At 34.4% G+C, this 18,353-nt stretch overlaps 1 protein-coding gene across 1 annotated transcript; it reads right to left on the reverse strand.

The window, feature by feature from the left end:
* Nucleotides 1-7,089: 7,089 nt before the first annotated feature.
* LOC143618927 (V-type proton ATPase subunit H-like) lies at nucleotides 7,090-12,763 on the reverse strand. Its single transcript, XM_077090979.1, has 11 exons — nucleotides 12,649-12,763; nucleotides 11,705-11,830; nucleotides 9,920-10,022; nucleotides 9,733-9,805; nucleotides 9,578-9,643; nucleotides 9,388-9,502; nucleotides 9,149-9,310; nucleotides 8,938-9,063; nucleotides 8,716-8,841; nucleotides 8,431-8,610; nucleotides 7,090-7,521 (listed from the first exon to the last, which is right to left on the reverse strand). The coding sequence occupies exons 1-11, from the start codon at nucleotides 12,682-12,684 to the stop codon at nucleotides 7,273-7,275; spliced, it is 1,362 nt and encodes a 453-aa protein (XP_076947094.1). The 5' UTR covers nucleotides 12,685-12,763; the 3' UTR covers nucleotides 7,090-7,272.
* Between the last annotated feature and the right edge of the window lie 5,590 nt (nucleotides 12,764-18,353).

Raw genomic sequence — 18,353 nt, forward strand, 5'->3', positions numbered from 1 at the left:
TACACAAAATTGAGACTGAACCACAATAATCAGTTTAGCCTTACGACTTAACCAACAATCATCTAACTATTTGGTTCGGTTAAATTGGCTATGGTTCAGTTATTCATTCACCCTTGATGACATGCATCGAGGCAACGTTGTGGTACCAACTCGTCAATCCTAAGTTTGCTCGTGTATATAGAATTCTCTATGAGAAGTTTGCTAGTGTACGAATGACATGCATATGAAATCCTAAGTTTGTTTGTGTATCATAGATGAAACTAAATACAAATTTAAGTCATAACAAACATGCTTGTTTGAGTGAGTCATAACAAACATGTTTGTTTTCTTATTTGCCATAAATTTGTACACTTTTTATAAAACTTTATAAACTACGTTTTTTTCTCACAAACTCCAAACAATCAAATGTTTATGTTATTTATATTTAACTTAAATTACAAAAAGTAATTAATTATTGGGTAATGACTGAACCAAAATGAAAGGTTATCCATTAAACACTTAAATCTAAGTATAACTCAATTGATGAAGTGGACACCACATAGCATATAATGCTCTATATAAGAGGATAACCAGTTTACCGCTACACATAGTCTTGTAGTCTTATAGATGACATAAACTAATATTATATTGTGAAAAAACAAAAATTAAACGAGAAGAACTATTTAATTTCTAGAATTGTATGTGTGGTCTCTATCTAGCATCTGTTGATATATTTTGTGGGGACATATGGGATGAGGAAATGGACAAATAAGGGTGAGTGAGGAAAGCAGATTCAGATCTGCTTAAAAAGGAAAAATATTCATGTGGCCCACACTCAATCTAATACTGTATTACATTAAGATGAGTTTGATCATTCTTATTAGATGGGAAATTATATTTATACATTTATTAATGCTGTATATTAAAAATAACCAGTATTTAGTATTTACGACTCGTACGTTGCGCCAAAACCGTTAGAAACAAATACAAAAGCATTAAACGACTAACTATTCTTTTATATAAAAAACAAAATCTTCTATGTAAGCCATGTGTTACAAAGGTATACGTAAGCCATCTACAACTTCTAAGTAAGGACGTTGATAATTTCAAAACTATATGTAAAAAATTTAAGTGCGTTACAATGTTACCGTTAAACCAAACAAAAATTAGACACAAAAAGGTTGAACCAAGTAAGCATGTTACGGCGTGTTAACTTGTGATTCAATCCAGTTTGAATTAATATAGTATAATAATAACAATTGTTAAATATAAAGTATATAGTTTATTAAAATTAAAAGTAAGCCATAAAAGTTATCTTGTACTTCTGTTAATAATACATAAAGCATAATAAACACTTATACATTGTACTCGTGAATATGATATATATACCAAATACACAAAGAAAAACTTTTGAACCACTCACACACTACATCATCCACTAACCACAAATGGAATCAACCAAGGGCTATTTATTTACATCTAAATAGTTCTATCTGATTCATTCAGATTTCAGACTGTTTAGTTCTAAATAGAAAAATATTATAATGGTTAAAATTGGGTCTGAATCATTCAGACTTATTGTTGTTGTTGTAGAATGAGACATAGGCTCATTCAGGCCTGACTTATTTAGATCTGAATGAACCAAACAGCCCCTAAAAGTTCAATAGTGTTTTCTCCTTACATAAAAATTTTGCAAGTTAATATATATCTAACATCTCTTTTGGTATGTATTCAAAATAAATATAAATATGCAATGAATTCAAAAAATGTATCAAATTGTGTAACTGAACAAATCACTGGTATGAAAATAACACTTAGCTTAAAAGAGAAAATAAATAAATAAAAAAACAAAATTATCAATTTATCATTGATTTAACGGACAAAATAGATGGGGTTAGAAAAAAAAACTAAAATGACAAGTTTTAGAAATTTGAAATAGCCATTTGCACTAAATTCAAAAACGGTTAAAATTACGTCATTAAACAAACCACAAGTACTAAAATGTCACTTAACTATAAAACCTTTATATTATTTTTATCATTTTTCAAAATTCTTTTTGTTATACTTGCTAATCCTTGTATATTAAGAAACCAACTAGTAGTTATAATCATCGTGCCTCTTAAAGGTAACATTGTTTTTTTAAAAAGTTACACGTGTTCAAACTTCATAGAAAAAAAAAAGCAAAATACAAAATACCGAATGAAAGACGAACAACAAATAACGAACCTGCAACATAATAGCGACAAAATAGGGGTAACATATCAGGTCACATTTCACATTTTCACCCTTTTATAATGGGCTCGTATTTGAGTTATATATCGGAACCGGTTGCTATCCTGAACCCGTTTTGACTTTTATTAATTATATTTGAAACCGCATTTTATCCAGTTCCGGTTCATATCCAGTTTCTATCTGGTTTCAGTTCCTGAAAATACTCTATTTGTACATCTCTACTTATACCAAACCTAATCAGGCAAACTCTTGAATCTATTTATATTAAAATAAATAGCTTATAATTTTAACTTATCATAACCCGTTTACAACATGTCTACTCGTTTAACATTCTTACAACTTGATTACAATCTATTTAATCTCTAGCTGCTTATATAAATGACCTGCACAGGCATGCACATCTATATGCTCTAAATTCTATCTACATTTTGCATTTCGGTTTGTCTTTAACAAGAATACATATATGAGTCACGTTGGGATTTATAGCCCAAACCCATCAACTCATTAGCCTTGCAAGATTTTCATTTTACAATCCTTAGGGTGCAGGGGTCCTGTTCCTTGCCCTTCCATGCTTGGTATTTAGACGATGGCACTATTATTGGTAAGGCTGAGGAGGTCGCTAGAGCGTTGGGCATTATTCGCTCAGAGGGGGCGTCTCTAGGGCTTAGGCTTAATATTCGAAAAACAGATGTTTTTTGGCCGTCATGTGATGATTCGAAGAAAGTGTCGGGTTTATTCCCTGGAGAGATTAGCAGGCCTGCGATGGGAGTTAAACTCTTGGGGGGAGCGGTTAGTCGGGATGCAGGGTTTATTCGGTCTTTGGCAACTAAAAGAGCTTTGAGGGCGGTTGAACTTATGAAACGCCTGCCGGACCTGAGGGACCCCCAAAGTGAGCTCCTTTTGTTACGCTCGTGCATGGGGGTTGCTAAGTTAGTGTTTGGGCTCCGGACCTGTCAACCTGAACATGTCAAAGAGGCTGTGTCCATATTTGATGCGGGCCTGCGGGGGGCAATTGAAGATATTGTTGTGTGTGGAGGACCGCATTTTGGGGACCTCCAGTGGAGGTTGGCTTCCTTTCCTATGCGTTGCGGAGGCTTATGAATTTTCTCGGCTGAGGATGTCTCCGCATATGCATTTGTGGCTTCCAGGTCTCAGTCGTGGAAATTGCAGGACCACGTCCTGCGAAACGCTGGTGTTACGGGGGTAGATCCTGACTACTCTTTTGCACTTGGTAATATTGGAACAACTCTCCCGAACCTTGATATAGGCGGTTTTACTGATAAGGAGACCGCCCCCAAGAAACCTCAACAAACCTTGGCGAGTGCTCTTTATGGTAAACACGTACATGATTTGGAGGAGCGATTCGATATGACCCCGAGACAAAAGGCAGTTTTAGCTTGTCTCAAGGGGGCTCATGCCCAGGATTTTTTGACTGTTGTGCCCATTGAAGGTCTTGGGCAACGGATGTCGGCAGTTGAATACAGAGCCATCCTTAAATACCGGCTTATGATTCCCCTTTTCCCTTCAGATGAATTATGCCCCATTTGTAAAAAAGCTTGTTTGGATAGATTCGATGAGCATGCCCTCCAGTGTAAGGAATTGACGGGATTCAAGTATCGTCATGACTGGGTTAGAGATGTGTTATGGGATGTGCTTAGACGTGCCGGGATCTCAGCCAAGAAAGAGGCACATGTTAACTTTTTGACTGATCCGCGTGAGGGAAGATCTACCCTGCGTCCTGCGGATGTTCTTGTGTTTGGCTGGGCAGGGGGTAAGCATGCGTGTGTTGACCTCACCGGGGTGTCCCCGTTGGTGGGGCTGAGAGACAGTGGCTTCGTACCGGGACAGGCGGTTTTGAGAGCGGAGTCTAGGAAGGTTGCTAAGCATGAGACATCGTGTTTGGAGAATCAGCACGTGTTCATTCCATTTGCCTTCGACACTTTTGGATCTCTAGCTCCCGAGGCGGTTCGCTTCTTGGAGCGGGTGCAGAAGGTGGTCCACAGTGACTCGCAGAGCCCGAGGAACCAAGGATTTATATTTAGTAGAATAGGCTTTGCGATTCAAAAGGGGATAGCGGCGCAGCTTGTTGCTCGCTTACCCATTATCCAGATGTAGTTCGGTTTGTGTTATATATAAAAGGATCAGTATTTTCTCTTAAAAAAAACTCCTATTTAATTAAGAACTTATAACAAATTCAATGAAACACACATCGTAAAAATATAAAATGAATAATAACTTTATGCAATCCATTCTAAATCATTATGAATCTCGTTATCAATCATCATGACCCGTCATAAAGAATTTAAATAAACACAATAAAACGTGATAAGAATATAAAATACATGGTAAAATGACCAAAATCAATATCAAATTGAAAAATGTAACATTTTAGCTAGTTTGTTAGTTAATTTAGTTTAGAAGATACTTTTAAGATATAGTTAAATGCATATGTTAAAGAAACACACACAACATACTTCCGAAAAGAACAAATTGATAAAACATGTTTGGGATCTAAATGTCATCATTGAAAGGTCAAATTTCCTAATACTCGCACGTGACTTCTACTTCTTCTTCTCGGGTTATATCGCCTATTAACTTATCCTATCACGTGACTTCGTTTCTTTTATTATTTGTTTATATAGTAAAAAAAGGGTTTATTTGATGTAATAATATTAACGAGTTAGATAAAACTTTATCTTGGTGAAACGATTAGGGTTTAAATCTCGTGGATACTAAAAATGAAAAAAAATGTCGTTGGATTTCTATTAAGAAAATACCATTGTTGAATTTTTTGACCGATTCATTTGATGGAATGTTAGCTTTTAGACCAACTGACATTTTAGCCTTTGGATGAATACGGGAAACACACAAATGTAGATCTGACATGACTTTCCTATCTCGTGGGCTGGGTAATAGTGTTTTTACGACGGGTCAGGCTGCATCAAAAGCTGATACATGCAAAATGATCAAACACGAGAAAGTGTGTCTTGACAAACAACATGTGTTTATACCATTCACATTTGATACTTTTAGTTTTCTAGCGTCTGAGACTATAGAACTACCTAGTCGTGTCCAACGGAAAATGAAAAGTAATGCTATAGCCCTGCATTCTATGTATTTAAAAAGGTCTAGTAACGCAACTTGTTGCCCGGTAGCTTGATGGCCTTATGTATTGTAATAAACACTACTTTTAACGAAAATACCATTGAACGTTATAAAAAACGTCGTTTAAAAGAAGTACGGTAAAATATGAAAATAATCGAACTTAAGTTACACTCACGATTATCGGATTTTTGATTGTGCTAGCATCGAAATCAAATTTTAGAAAATTTTAGAATTTGATTTTCGAACCGAATTTATGTATTATTTTGGAACCCGATTCGATATCAAGTTATTTATTTATTTATACTTGTTATATATAGAGGTCATTTTAAGCCAAAAACACATTTGTCCTAATTTGAGGAGGAAAAAGACAACTTATATTGGGAGGCGAGTCGGGTCAACATGTTGGTCTCTATGTTTGGGATTCTTATTTTTTGTTCAATGTCATTTAAATACTAGAAACTTGTACCCTTAATCTTTTGTTAATGATTTAAATTAATCCTGGATAAGGTTACTCACCTTTGGATTTCTATTTTCTATAATACCATATTATGAAGTGTTATTGAGGGTGCATAGATCTTAAAAAATAGCACTTAACAACTAGACCAAGAATTAGTGGCGAACCTTAATTGAAAACATGCAGTATGAGGTTTAAAAATTTCAAAAATAAATGGATAAACTTATATTATTGAGCAAACGGGTTGGGGGGGGGGGGGGTAATACTTCGCAGGTGCCAGGATCATATTCAAAACAAGTCTGAAGCGGACTATTAACACCCATATAGACTATAATACATAGTATGAACATACCAATAGTTATATTTTAGAACACTTAAACTCTAATAGGATTTGAAAAACCGATAAAAAATTATTAGTATTCGGGAATAAACCAGATTACCAAAAAGAATAAACAAAATTAAAAATTACAAAAAGGAGCTAAATCACAACTTTTCTATTTTGAACATAATTCATATATAACTAAGCTAATTCAAGCCAAAAACAATCTGTCCGACGAGACTAACCGGTATACACTACATCCCTTCACGCGTGAGAGGATCCCATCTTATGTGGCATTCTACACAGAAGGTGTCATGCGCGTGACACCCCTGGAACACCACCCATCCCCATTGTTTGGTCACGCGTGACGTGAGGATGGTGATCATGCTCACTCCCGTCACACTCTCCCTCTCCTTGTATTAAATACAAAAAAAAATGGAAAATAAGGAAATGATGTGTACTCCTATGTTGAAGGGTGACGATGAATGATGGAGGAAAAGCTGACGTGACGAATGAAGTGAATGGTGTTAAGGGGCTACGTAATACAAATTATATATTCAAGTGATCTGAAAAGTAATATCATGTTAGTCTAGTTGCCTAAAAGCAACCAGCTAGTGACTTTAATCCTAGCTGAAAGCTGATTTCCTGTTCAACTTAATTACTTAAGCAAGCTCGTGACCGAGTGAATTGGCTCCTTCCTACTTGCACTTTTATAGTTTTCCATATATAGTTTCTCAATTCTAATATAAGTTTAAAACAATAAGTTGAGAACACCGTAGATAACTCAGTACCAAACTATCGGATATAACAGTCCCAACTAACAAGCTACCTTCACTCCTTCAGGTCAGACTTGACTGAAATGTTTACGCAAGCCAACTACAACGAGCTGAATTATGTACGAGTTTTAATTACGAGCAAAGTGCAAGCCACTTCATAATAACAATAATAATGACAACAGCTATTAAAAATTAAAAAGTAATAACACTACAATAATTACTGTAAAAAAATTAAAGCTTTAATGTAAATGGTTTAAAATCAAAGTTGTGTTTGAATAATAAATATGAATAGCCCTCAAACTTTTTATTGTATCACCAACCATAAATAGCATAAAAAAATACAGACAAACTTTTATTCAAAATAACAAGCCTTTACCAGAGAGAAGGCCATGAGAGATGCTGCAATATTAAGCTTGCAAAAAGCTTGCATACTTGGCACCAAGGAAAAGCCTTTGGATGCAGAGTAAGGCGTTTTTGGTGACCTCAGCGTTCTCGTGGTTCATCAGTTTCATGACCCGCTCTTTTGCTTTGAGGTCAGTGACTATGATCCGGCCCGAAGGATGATACTGAATAAACTGGGACAGATCAAAGCATGCAACGGCTACTGCCCGTGGATCACTTGATGTTTCCAGTATCGTGAGCAGGATCCGTAGGGTCTAAACAAAAACAAATCATATATTGTCAATTTTGCAAAACATATTTAGCAACTAAAACGGAAAGTTATTACTACTGCAGGGGTGTTATACGGGTTGTGTTGGTGGGTCGAACCCGAACACTAGGGGTGTAAACGTCTAAACGAGCCAAGTCGCTTGTGAACTACTTGAGATTGGCTCACTAAAAGCTTGTATCGAGCCGAGCTCAAGCTGGCTCGTGAGTATAAACAAGCCTTCATTTATGTACATTTTATTCAATATATTAAATATATATTTATCTGATAGTTATTATTATATACAAAAATTATGAAACAAATAGCTATATAATATATAAAACTTAATATATAATTATTATAAATATGTATATATAACTAACTATAGATGTAAATAAATTAACTAATACATAATAAACAAGCCAAGCTCGAGCTTTTTGAGTAGACCTCGAGCTCGAGTAAACTAAACGAGCCGAGCTCGAGCTTAAACAAGTTCGGGCTCGGCTAGGTTCATTTACATCCCAACCGAACGCGACACGAACCCAGAAAACGTTTCGACACATGAACCCTGAATTTTATTTATTTTGTTCTTTTTTATATTAATAAAATTATAGATTTACGATAAATATTACAAATGTACATAAATTAATTACGCTTAAACTCTAAACCTAGATTCATTTCTACTTTATATTTTAAGTTTTAATATAAAATACCTAATTGGTTTAAGTTAACGACATAAAATACATTTAATAAAAATAAGTATTAAATCAAATCGGTCAACTTGAACACAACCTGTTTAGCTAAAAGTGTCCATGGGTTTGACTCGAAAACAGCCCCGTTAAGACTAAACCCAAACCCATGAATTTCGCGTTTAGGTTCGTGTTGTGACAGAAATTAACACCGGGAGTTTCCTTAATACCTGGAAATCATTCTCTTCAAAACACGTAATATTATCTCGCCAGAAAAAGGGATCTTTATGCATAGGAGACCAATCAAGACGACCGATAAGGACTTCCTGTTTGTACTTATCAAAAGAACTCAATTTCTTGATTTTATCTTTCAACCCCTCTTCGAGACTATTTAAAGCATCCAAAAGATCCTATGAAGCAAAAAAAAAAGGTAAATGGGCATATTATATAAAGAAAGTAATTTTAAATTAAATGAACAAACTATATATATAAAAAAAGAAATTTTAATTACTGACCTCATCACTCCAGGCTTGTGCTTTCAAACTTTGAACAACTTGTGGAAGTCCAAGATCTACCATCTGAGCTCCAAAAGATCCTTTTGAAAGCAAGTTCTTGAAAGTCAACACTATCAACCTCACAACCTAGTAATCATTGACCACCCAAGAGTCATAAGAATTTATATACAATTTATTATACTTGAAATAAAATTAACATATATGGAAAGTCAAAAGGAAGACCTTCTCTTTTGTTGAACTTTTGACCACCTCAGTCAACCGTGGTAAGGCTCTAGATGTAGCCAAGTACTCGATTGCAGGTTCATAGTAAGACAAAAGCCAAACACAGAGGCATGTTTCATATAGAAGCTGTTGATCACAGCAGATGTTAGTTATGTTCTATAAAAAGATTTTAAAACATTATTTTAAGTTTTTATGTTTTTAACCGTTATACCTGAATTGATTGCTGAGTGGAGGCTGGCGAAATTAGTGGTACAAGCAGCTTAACACCATCTGCTTGAACAAATGAAGACCTAACAACAGGTTCCTTCAACAAAGCTGCTAGACAGTTGATAGAAGCAGGAATGCTGCGGTTTGGGTGAGAAGGTTTTTTCAGCTGTAAAATGGAATCTTGTTACCCAAGCAACAACTAATCAACCCTTTTTATAAAAAGAATTATCTTACAGAAAATACCTGAATACAAAGCCACTCGACTAATCCTTTCAAGACATCAGCACTTGAGGTGGTTTTCTTCTTTGAATCTGCAGATTCTCCACTTGCAGTCCAACCGTTCTTGTTTGACCTAGCACTAAGATTACAGAAAAAGTAGTAATAAATTTTAGAAAAAGTATTAACCATCGACGGACCGTAATATAAAAGGTACCTTACTACTAAAGTAAGTATCTTAGAGCTTTTCTCTTGATTGAACCAGCTACCTTTCCATAACAATCTGAAGTGCAAAAGGATTTGATTTAATACGTGAATACTATAAATGTATTTGACAGCATATTAAAAATCAGAATATTGAAAGAGAACAACCTCATGAAAGGTTCATAAATATCTTCATCTGCAAGAGAGTTGTCATGAAACAGCTTTGCTCTACTGGGTTTTGCTGCAAGTATTAATACCAAGTAGGTCAAATGATTGCAACCATAACAAGATTAGAAATGCTGATATGACACCCATAGGGAATCAAAGAGCAAGTATGATTTATTTGGCTGGTTACCTGTAAGCATCTCATCAATTAAAGCCAACACATATTCGACAGTGTCCTCTTTCTGTATGTCACGCAAGATGCCGATGAACACACGAATATAAGATGGACCATCCTGTGACAAATGTCCTGATATATCAAAATCTAACTTTGATAGCCAAAATGAAGCGTGTAAACAATCATTAAAGATGATGATGCCAGATGTAAAAAAAACTTGACACGGAAAATAAGAGTGTCAATCTGAAGGATATACCACCATGCATTAATCATTAGCAAACCAGATAAACTTTTATATTAATTATATAAAATTACTAATGAAGTAATGATTACAAAAGTCATCATGCTTCTAAGAGGCACCTGTCTCTCCCAGACATGCTTTCAATATGTAGGTTCTCTCATAAGTTCTAATACCTAATCAAGGACCAATTCACGGTTAATAATCCAATACTATCTTATCTCTATTTATAATAACAAAAAGAAAAAAACTAGTGCGCACCCAGAGATCAAATGTATCTAGTAATTTAAAATAAAATAAAACTGGGATCTTATAGAAACCAAAAGATAGTGACCAGTACATATATGAATATGAACTAAAGTTACATGATGAGAAGATTGTTGAGGATCTACACAAAACAAGGGTACATAAGTCAAATGACTTTGAGTTTCAGGAGCTATATGATAAATGATAAGCACTCCTATTAAAAGTTATAGCAAGGTGCTTTGTATTATGGTTTCCTTTTCTGTATCTTGCAGAGAAAAAAGTGTCCGTCAGATGTGTTTTGATATTTAAGTTGCAAAGTTTTGTCTGCCTTTTTATAAATAAAGTTAAAGCAATGGTAAATTCCACAGAGCCATATACTACGGATATCAAGCAAAAAGTGTGATAGAAGACATTTACACAAGACAAGCCTCAACATAAAACAAATGTTGAGACAGATGTCCGGCCACACAATGAGGTATAGGATTAGGAATTAAATTATACAAGATAAGTGTTTGGCCACTCAGAGCAGTAATAGAGGCCTTATTATATAGATGGTTTGATTGAATTCAACAGAAAACTTTGGATACACCACTAGCAAAAATGAGACATGTGTCAAGAGGATGTTCGAACTCAAGGCAGACAATGTTTTGAAAAGGCGGCAACTGGAGCTAAGTTACTAACATACCTTCTGTTACTTAAAACATACAGAAGCTTAAGTAGACACCTAAATAGTTCAATTCTTAATTTATTATAAAACCATTTTCATATTTTTTACAATATTGATAAATTGTAATACTAAGTTATAACACTAATAGTAGACGTGAATTTGCTGATTTACATGTCATAATTTTGTAAATGGTATGCTACTATATTGTGGGTAACCCAGACTTGATGTAAACTTGAGTAATGTGCAAGTATCAGACAATGGAATTCATATCAGCAGAAGTTTGAAAGAGAAATAAAAAGCCCATAAACTCAAGTTCTTAACAGAAACCAGATGCTAATTCGGCAGGTTTAGCCCCTACATGTTTAAGTGACCACTTAGTCTACTTCTAGAAAAACAAATGTAATTAATCAACCAAGAGTACATCAATAAAATAAAGTAGAACAGACATTCAAAAGATTGGCATATACAAAAGAAGTTGGCAACATATATGCATGCAAAATTCGATGATATTCACGCTATCCCTATACTGTGGGTCCACCCCTTTATAACGGATTCATTTATAACAAGTAACAAGGATAATACCATTTTTCTTTTTATTATATTCGCACACATGGAAAAGAAAGATGAACACAAACAAATGCAGGCTTACATTCTCAAGCAGTGGTGCCCTTTCATTTTCAGTCTTCTTGTCATATCGCCGTAATAGCTGAAGTGTCGTCCCTGAGATCAGCTTAGTTGTCATGTAGGTCTCCCATGGGATGTCCCTTCTCAAAACCTTAAGAAAGATCATAATAATAACATGTAATAAGCGATAAATAAGCTTCTAGATCTAATCAAATCATAATCCCCCATTCAATTAATTATTCAAAATCCTTAAGAGGATTAAATCATACTTCAAGTATCAGTGCTGTAACCGAACCAAACCAAACAAGGCCTTGTTTATGTTCGTCCGTTAACCTTTTATCGGACAAGCGATGGGTTCACGAACAGTTAACTAAACAAAATTTCGTTTTCGTTTTCGTGTCCGTTCATAAGGAAATGAATTTGTGAACGGTTCATGAACACAAACAAGGTTTTATTTGATTCGGCTAACCAAGAATGGCCGGTGTCAACGGTTCGGTCCGGCTAGCATTTTATTTTTTTAACACTCATACTCACAATACTAATTTTGCATATAAACTAACACATAATACCCATACATAATTAAATTTTAAAAAAATCATTAAAAACCTTTAATAACCAACATAAACGGATGTAAACGAATACATTATCGAACGCTCGTGATCACAATTGAACGAACAAATGTACACGAAACTCCCACCAAACAGTTCACAAGCCCTATCAATAAGTATTAATTCCCCCCAGCTATTTGTAAACATAATAAGGTTACAAAAAAACTTGTAATTAGCAATTCATTCCACATCAGATTGATCAATAAACAGCGTTTGTAGTCAATCACCGTATGATATAACAGGTACGGATCAATGAATCGAATGAAATGACAGTTAATATTTATAACTGAGTGAAGATCTGAATTGAATCAGGAAGCAATTTTAAATAAATAGACGAATGTGATATGGATTAATAATATACCTGATCGGAATTGAGTTCCGCTTGATCGATCGGCATTGACGACTGGTGTGATGAGTTTCAGATCTTAGGATTAATCAATCAATCAATCGCTTCTTCGCCTTGTTCACGTTCTGGTAAACATAAAACAAATGATATCTTCTATTCATTTTTAACTTTTTTTAATCAAGTTTTTTTAGACGTTTAATAATTATTTTTTTAACAGCTTTTTGTAATCTATATTTTTTTTTCTCATAACTATGCAATTAAATAATGAATATATAAATTGTTATATTTTGATATCTATAATACTAATTTATTAGTATACTATACTATATACAATAATAAATGTTTATGTCAAACTAGTAATAAAGAGATTATTCAATATCCATAAGGCGCCAGATTTAGGCTCTGGTCAGAAAGGGCGTGGGTTCAAATCCCACAGCTGTCATATTTTGGTTCTCTAATAAGGACACCGTCCCCCCTAAAGCCCAATATGTTGTGGTGAGTGCCTTATTTAGTGGAATCGTCAAGAGTTTAGAAGTGAAGTTTGATCTATCCCCTCACCAAAAGGCGGTGTTTGAATGCCTTCGGGCTCATCGGGCTCAGGATTTTCTAACGGCCATCCCCATTGAAGGATTAGGCCAACGTATGTCGGGTTTGGAGTATCGGGCTATCCTTAAGTACCGGTTAATGATCTCTATGTTCCCGACGGATGAACCTTGCCCAATTTGTCGCAAAGTCTGTTTGGATTCTTTTGGTGACCATGCGGTGCATTGCAAAGAATTGCCTGGCTTTAAATACAGACATGATCTGGTTAGGGATGTTCTGTGTGATGTTCTTAAACGGGCAGGGATTTCTGCTAAAAAGGAGGCCCCTGTTAACTTTCTCACGGATCCTATTGAAGGGAGGTCTACTTTACGACCAGCTGATATTCTTGTGTTCGGGTGGGCAGGGGGGAAACACGCCTGTGTGGATCTTACAGGAGTGTCTCCTCTTGTTGGGCTCAGGGACCGTGGGTTTGTTGTGGGTCAGGCTGCGTTGAAGGCTGAATCGGGCAAAGTTGTTAAACACGAGAAAGCTTGTTTAGATAATCAACATGTCTTTCTACCATTTGCCTTTGATACATTTGGTTTTCTGGCTCCAGAGGCTGTGAAATTTTTGAGTAGGGTTCAGCTCGTCGTACACGGAACTTCTTCAGCTTCTAGGTCCCAAAGCTTCGTTTTTAGCAGGATTGGCTTTGCTGTTCAAAAGGGGATTGCGGCGCAGCTTGTTGCCCGTTTGCCTGCCACTTTATTGTAATCGTTTTATAGTAAATTATATAAAACTTCGAATATGCATAAAAAGAAAAAAAAAAGATTCTAATTTCTTGACCCAATATAATTAACCTCGAACTTTATTTGTCATATCAATAGTGAGTAGTTAATGTACTTGTTATATAAAGTAAACATATGTTAAAAGTGAAAGTAAAAAAAAAAACTCTCTAGCAAAATGTATGAACCTCAATAATCAATCATTTTGCATGTCTTTGGAATTAGCATATTCATTGCTCCTCATTACACCATCTTCTAGCACCTCATAAACTCATTCACGTTTCAGCCAGATATGACATCCCTGGAATAAGTAACAACCCTCCAATAATTCTGCCTTCATAACCTCATGGAAACTTACCATTTCCAGCACACAAATTTCCATCTCTTTCAAACGACTTATGCTCTTTTCAAAACTTGGTCTTTTCATCTATAGGTGAGTAGTTTTTGTTTAAAACGCCATATTTAATCAAACTTTCAGGGTTCTCAAAGATTAAATATAAACAGAGGCTTGATACGACTTAAAACTTATATAAACCTATGTTTGTCTAAAACCCCATTAAAATAGTTGTTTTCTTGAGTGGCGTCTCGTACAAAGAAGAAACACAGTAGACAACAGTCCTACTATTTACTAACATACTTTTGATATTATTATTTTATTATCAAACGGTGACCATCATGATCACTTTTAAAGAAGAATTCTTTTTTTATTTTAAAGTCATATGGAGTAAATAAATAAATAAATAAATAAAACAGAATTTTATAATAAAAGTTAAGTATGCATCATAATATCCTTATAATAAAGTATAAGCTAAATGTACTTTTATTAAGATAACGTAAAGATTTATACGAACACCATAAAATAAAGTTATCTTTATAATTTAACATTTAGATAATAAAAAAAAAGGAAAAATGTCATAAAAAAACCAATAACCATTGTATTTTTTCTTTTTGCTCACAAAAGTCCCTCAACAACATTTTGCATATCAAAATCCATAAACATGTCATTTATGAACAAAATTGTGATTTTTCTTCCAAAAGTAATTATATAAATGGTTCTTGTGGTTTGGCCACGTTACAACTTTAGTACTTAAGTTCAAAACATTACAATTTAAAACCAATTGTTTTCATAAATATAACACCCTTAATCTTGAAAATAGATGTGATTAACTATTTTTGTTAAACAAAATAGCACCAATATATAAATTTAATATAACAAACATATTATAGAACAAGATTATATATTACAAATATAGACCCAACTATGGCACTCTCCCTCAAGACTGTTCATCCCCGCATGGTAGTTGAGACCATCTCCACAATCGCGAATGTCTGAACCCACCTGAAAACACGTTAAACCCATCTAAAACAGATCGTTACTGGGTGGAGAGGTGTGACCGGTTGCCGGTTATCCTTCTATCTCATCGAACAGACCACTAGTGAACAAGATGGGGAGGTGTACTGTTGTGATATAACAATTCATTTTAGTTTAGTTGTAGTTCAAAATCACTTTATTTTAATTGAAGTTAAAAATGGGATTACGTAATGCTATATTTAATTATTTCTTTTTTTAAAAAAATTATATTAAAACCAAACACAAGTCACCTCTAGAAAAACAAAAACACCAAATACAAAGCCACCCGTACAAACATAACCAAACCCAAAAGGGTGATACTATATTTAATTTATTTTAACATATTATAGTACAAACTTATTTAACGAAAATAGTTATTCACATCTATTTTCGAGATTAAGGGTGTTTTGTTTATAAAAACTAGAAGGGTGCCCGCGCGATGCAGCGAGTATTTGAACATAGACTTTGGTAATCACGCAACAATTATGGAAATTCATAGTTCGGTTTGAAACCTTACAACCGTTTAAATCGGTCATTGGTTAGGTTAACGATTGTTTTTTTTTTAAACTTTCGGTTTCAATTTTCTACAGTTTAGTTATTATTTTCGATGACAAATAATCGTTACTAACAGTTTGGCTCGCATGTTTAACTTAAACCATCAAAACCGGCCTTAAACACTCATACGTAACATGTTGATTTTTTTAATTGAAAAAAACTCCAACAATATGATACTCAAATTAAAGAGAATAAAATGCTCGTTTTTATGGTGCAACATTTTCTAAAAAATATTAACGTACGAAAAAGTTATGTCGATTTAAAAATCGCGGGGGAAGTGGGTTTAAAATTAAAATAATTAGTAATAAATGATTAAAGATGAGGGATGGAACTTGTAACTAATCTTTCATTTAATAAAAGTTAAGGGTAAAAAATTGTAAATATATTGAATGAATTGAATTTCACGTGTGTAATTTATGGTTGAATGTCCATTATGCCTTTCTTTATTATGCTTGGTTTATACCATGTGTTACTTAAAATTAAAGCGTCTTAATTTACACATCCTTCTTAATTTACACGTCATTCATACTATATATAGTATAGATAATTGGTCTTTATAATGTTTTGAACTTAAGGACTAAAGTTGTAATATGGTCAAACCACAAGAACCATCTATATAATTAATTTGGAAGAAAAATCACAATATTGTTCATAAATGACATGTTTAGAGATTTTAATATGCAAAATATTGTTAAGGGACTTTTGTGAGAAAAAAGAGAAAGTACATTGGTTTTTTATGTCATTTTCCCATAAAAAAACATACAAGAGTCTGAAACATGTAAACAATATAGGTTGTAGGCAAGTTACAAGGTAGAAAGGAAAACAAATATTTACAAAAAATGTGAGTTTTCATGATAAATCTCTCTTTTAAGTTATTTCGTTTTGGGTGGATACATGCTATAAATGTTTATCAAGTTTGAGTATTGTGAGTTTTCATGATAAATCCCCATTTTAAACTATTTAGTTTTGGGTGGATAAATGCTATAAATGTTTATCAAGTTTGAATTTTTTTGAAGTGTATCTTGTTGAAAGTAAACACATGCTAATCATTAAGTTTCTTAACTCGGGGTATATATACGTATAGTCATCGATATCGTTACTATATTTAAAAGGCATTCTTGCGTGAAATGCGGTGTAGAAGGAGGTGTGATATGTTCATGGATGTTGTGAACTAAAAGTATATATGTTAGCAAATATTCTTGCGGGAATATGAATTGATTTATCGGCATGTTATGTTTGTACTTTACAAGATGATACACTTGAAGCTAACTGAAGGAATATTGTGTATAAATAAATGTTGCATGGAGTCACAATGTTGTTTAAAATCTTATGCTTGTATTAAAATTTTCCTTTTAAAAACACTCGTGTATCAAAGAATGTTTGTAAGATAAATAAATTTGTCGTTTCCGCTGTTTAGTTGATATCAATCGTTCACATTTTTAGCCCTAGTCTTGGCGGGGCGTGACACTTTTACCGTGGAAAATCGTCGTCAAAATTTCAAGCTTTAACCATTAGACCAGAAGACTAAAGAATTACGTGTTTCATTAGTTGTTTAAATGTTACGTAGTTTTTTTATTTATAAATATTACAGTAAAAATAAAAATTTAAGTTTTATTTACAGTTCGTTGGTGATAGTGTTGACCTTCCTGCCATCTTCTTGCTTTGCGTCCCATCACAATGGTGGTTTGGGATGCTATTAGCTATTGGTGTCGGATACCTTCGATCTATGCCTACTATGTACGAGACCTTCCTAATATTCACATCACGATCCCGTTCAAGGACGAATCATAGTGACGACCAGGGATGGGCCCGACCCCTATTTTTTTGCCCAACATTGTAAAAGAACCCGCTTTTCGGCCAAAAATTTGTATACGTGGTGTAAATTTGTATGTTTTTGGCAGAAAGTCCGAGCCCCCTCTCATTTATGAAAATTTTCATACAATTGGAATCATGCCCCCCCCCCCCGACGCGTTTTCATCTAAGCTTTGCTACCTATTCCGTTGTGTTACAAAAAGGAAAAAGTTTTGCTCGTTATTATTGTTATGGCTTTGGATGGATTTGAAGACGAGGAACAAGACTCCAGACTGTTTTCTCTTAATCTCGTATAAGCTCTTCGGAGTCATGGAAAAGATCAATGCACCCACGGTATTCATGGACCTCATGAACCGTGTTTGCAAACCATTCTTGGACAAATTCGTGATTGTTTTTATCAATGACATTCTTATCTTCTCCAAAACCCGAGCCGAACATGAACATCATTTACGTTCCATTCTCGATCTCCTAAGAAAAGAACAACTTTATGCCAAGTTCTCCAAATGTGAATTTTGGTTAAAAGAGGTTCAATTTTTGGGTCATGTCGTCGACGATAAAGGTATTCATGTTGATCCCGCCAAAATCGAGGTCGTAAAAGATTGGAAGACTCCATCCACACCCACGGAAATCCGATCTTTCCTTGGTTTGGCCGGGTATTATCGGCGATTCATTCTAAACTTCTCTAAAATCGCGTTACC

Source organism: Bidens hawaiensis, unplaced genomic scaffold, assembly GCF_021521415.1.
Source record: "Bidens hawaiensis isolate Kalapana, Puna unplaced genomic scaffold, B.hawaiensis_p1.1 tig00002343_1, whole genome shotgun sequence".
Taxonomy (NCBI): domain Eukaryota; kingdom Viridiplantae; phylum Streptophyta; class Magnoliopsida; order Asterales; family Asteraceae; genus Bidens; species Bidens hawaiensis.

Excerpts from the sequence above, each read along its gene's own strand:
- LOC143618927 (XM_077090979.1), bottom strand. The coding sequence starts at position 12,684 with ATGCCGATCGATCAAGCGGAACTCAATTCCGATCAG. Across the intron at positions 11,831-12,648 it reads CGGAACTCAATTCCGATCAG|GTTTTGAGAAGGGACATCCC; the intron begins GTATATTATTAA and ends ATCTTTCTTAAG. Across the intron at positions 9,311-9,387 it reads TCGAGTGGCTTTGTATTCAG|CTGAAAAAACCTTCTCACCC; the intron begins GTATTTTCTGTA and ends TCCATTTTACAG.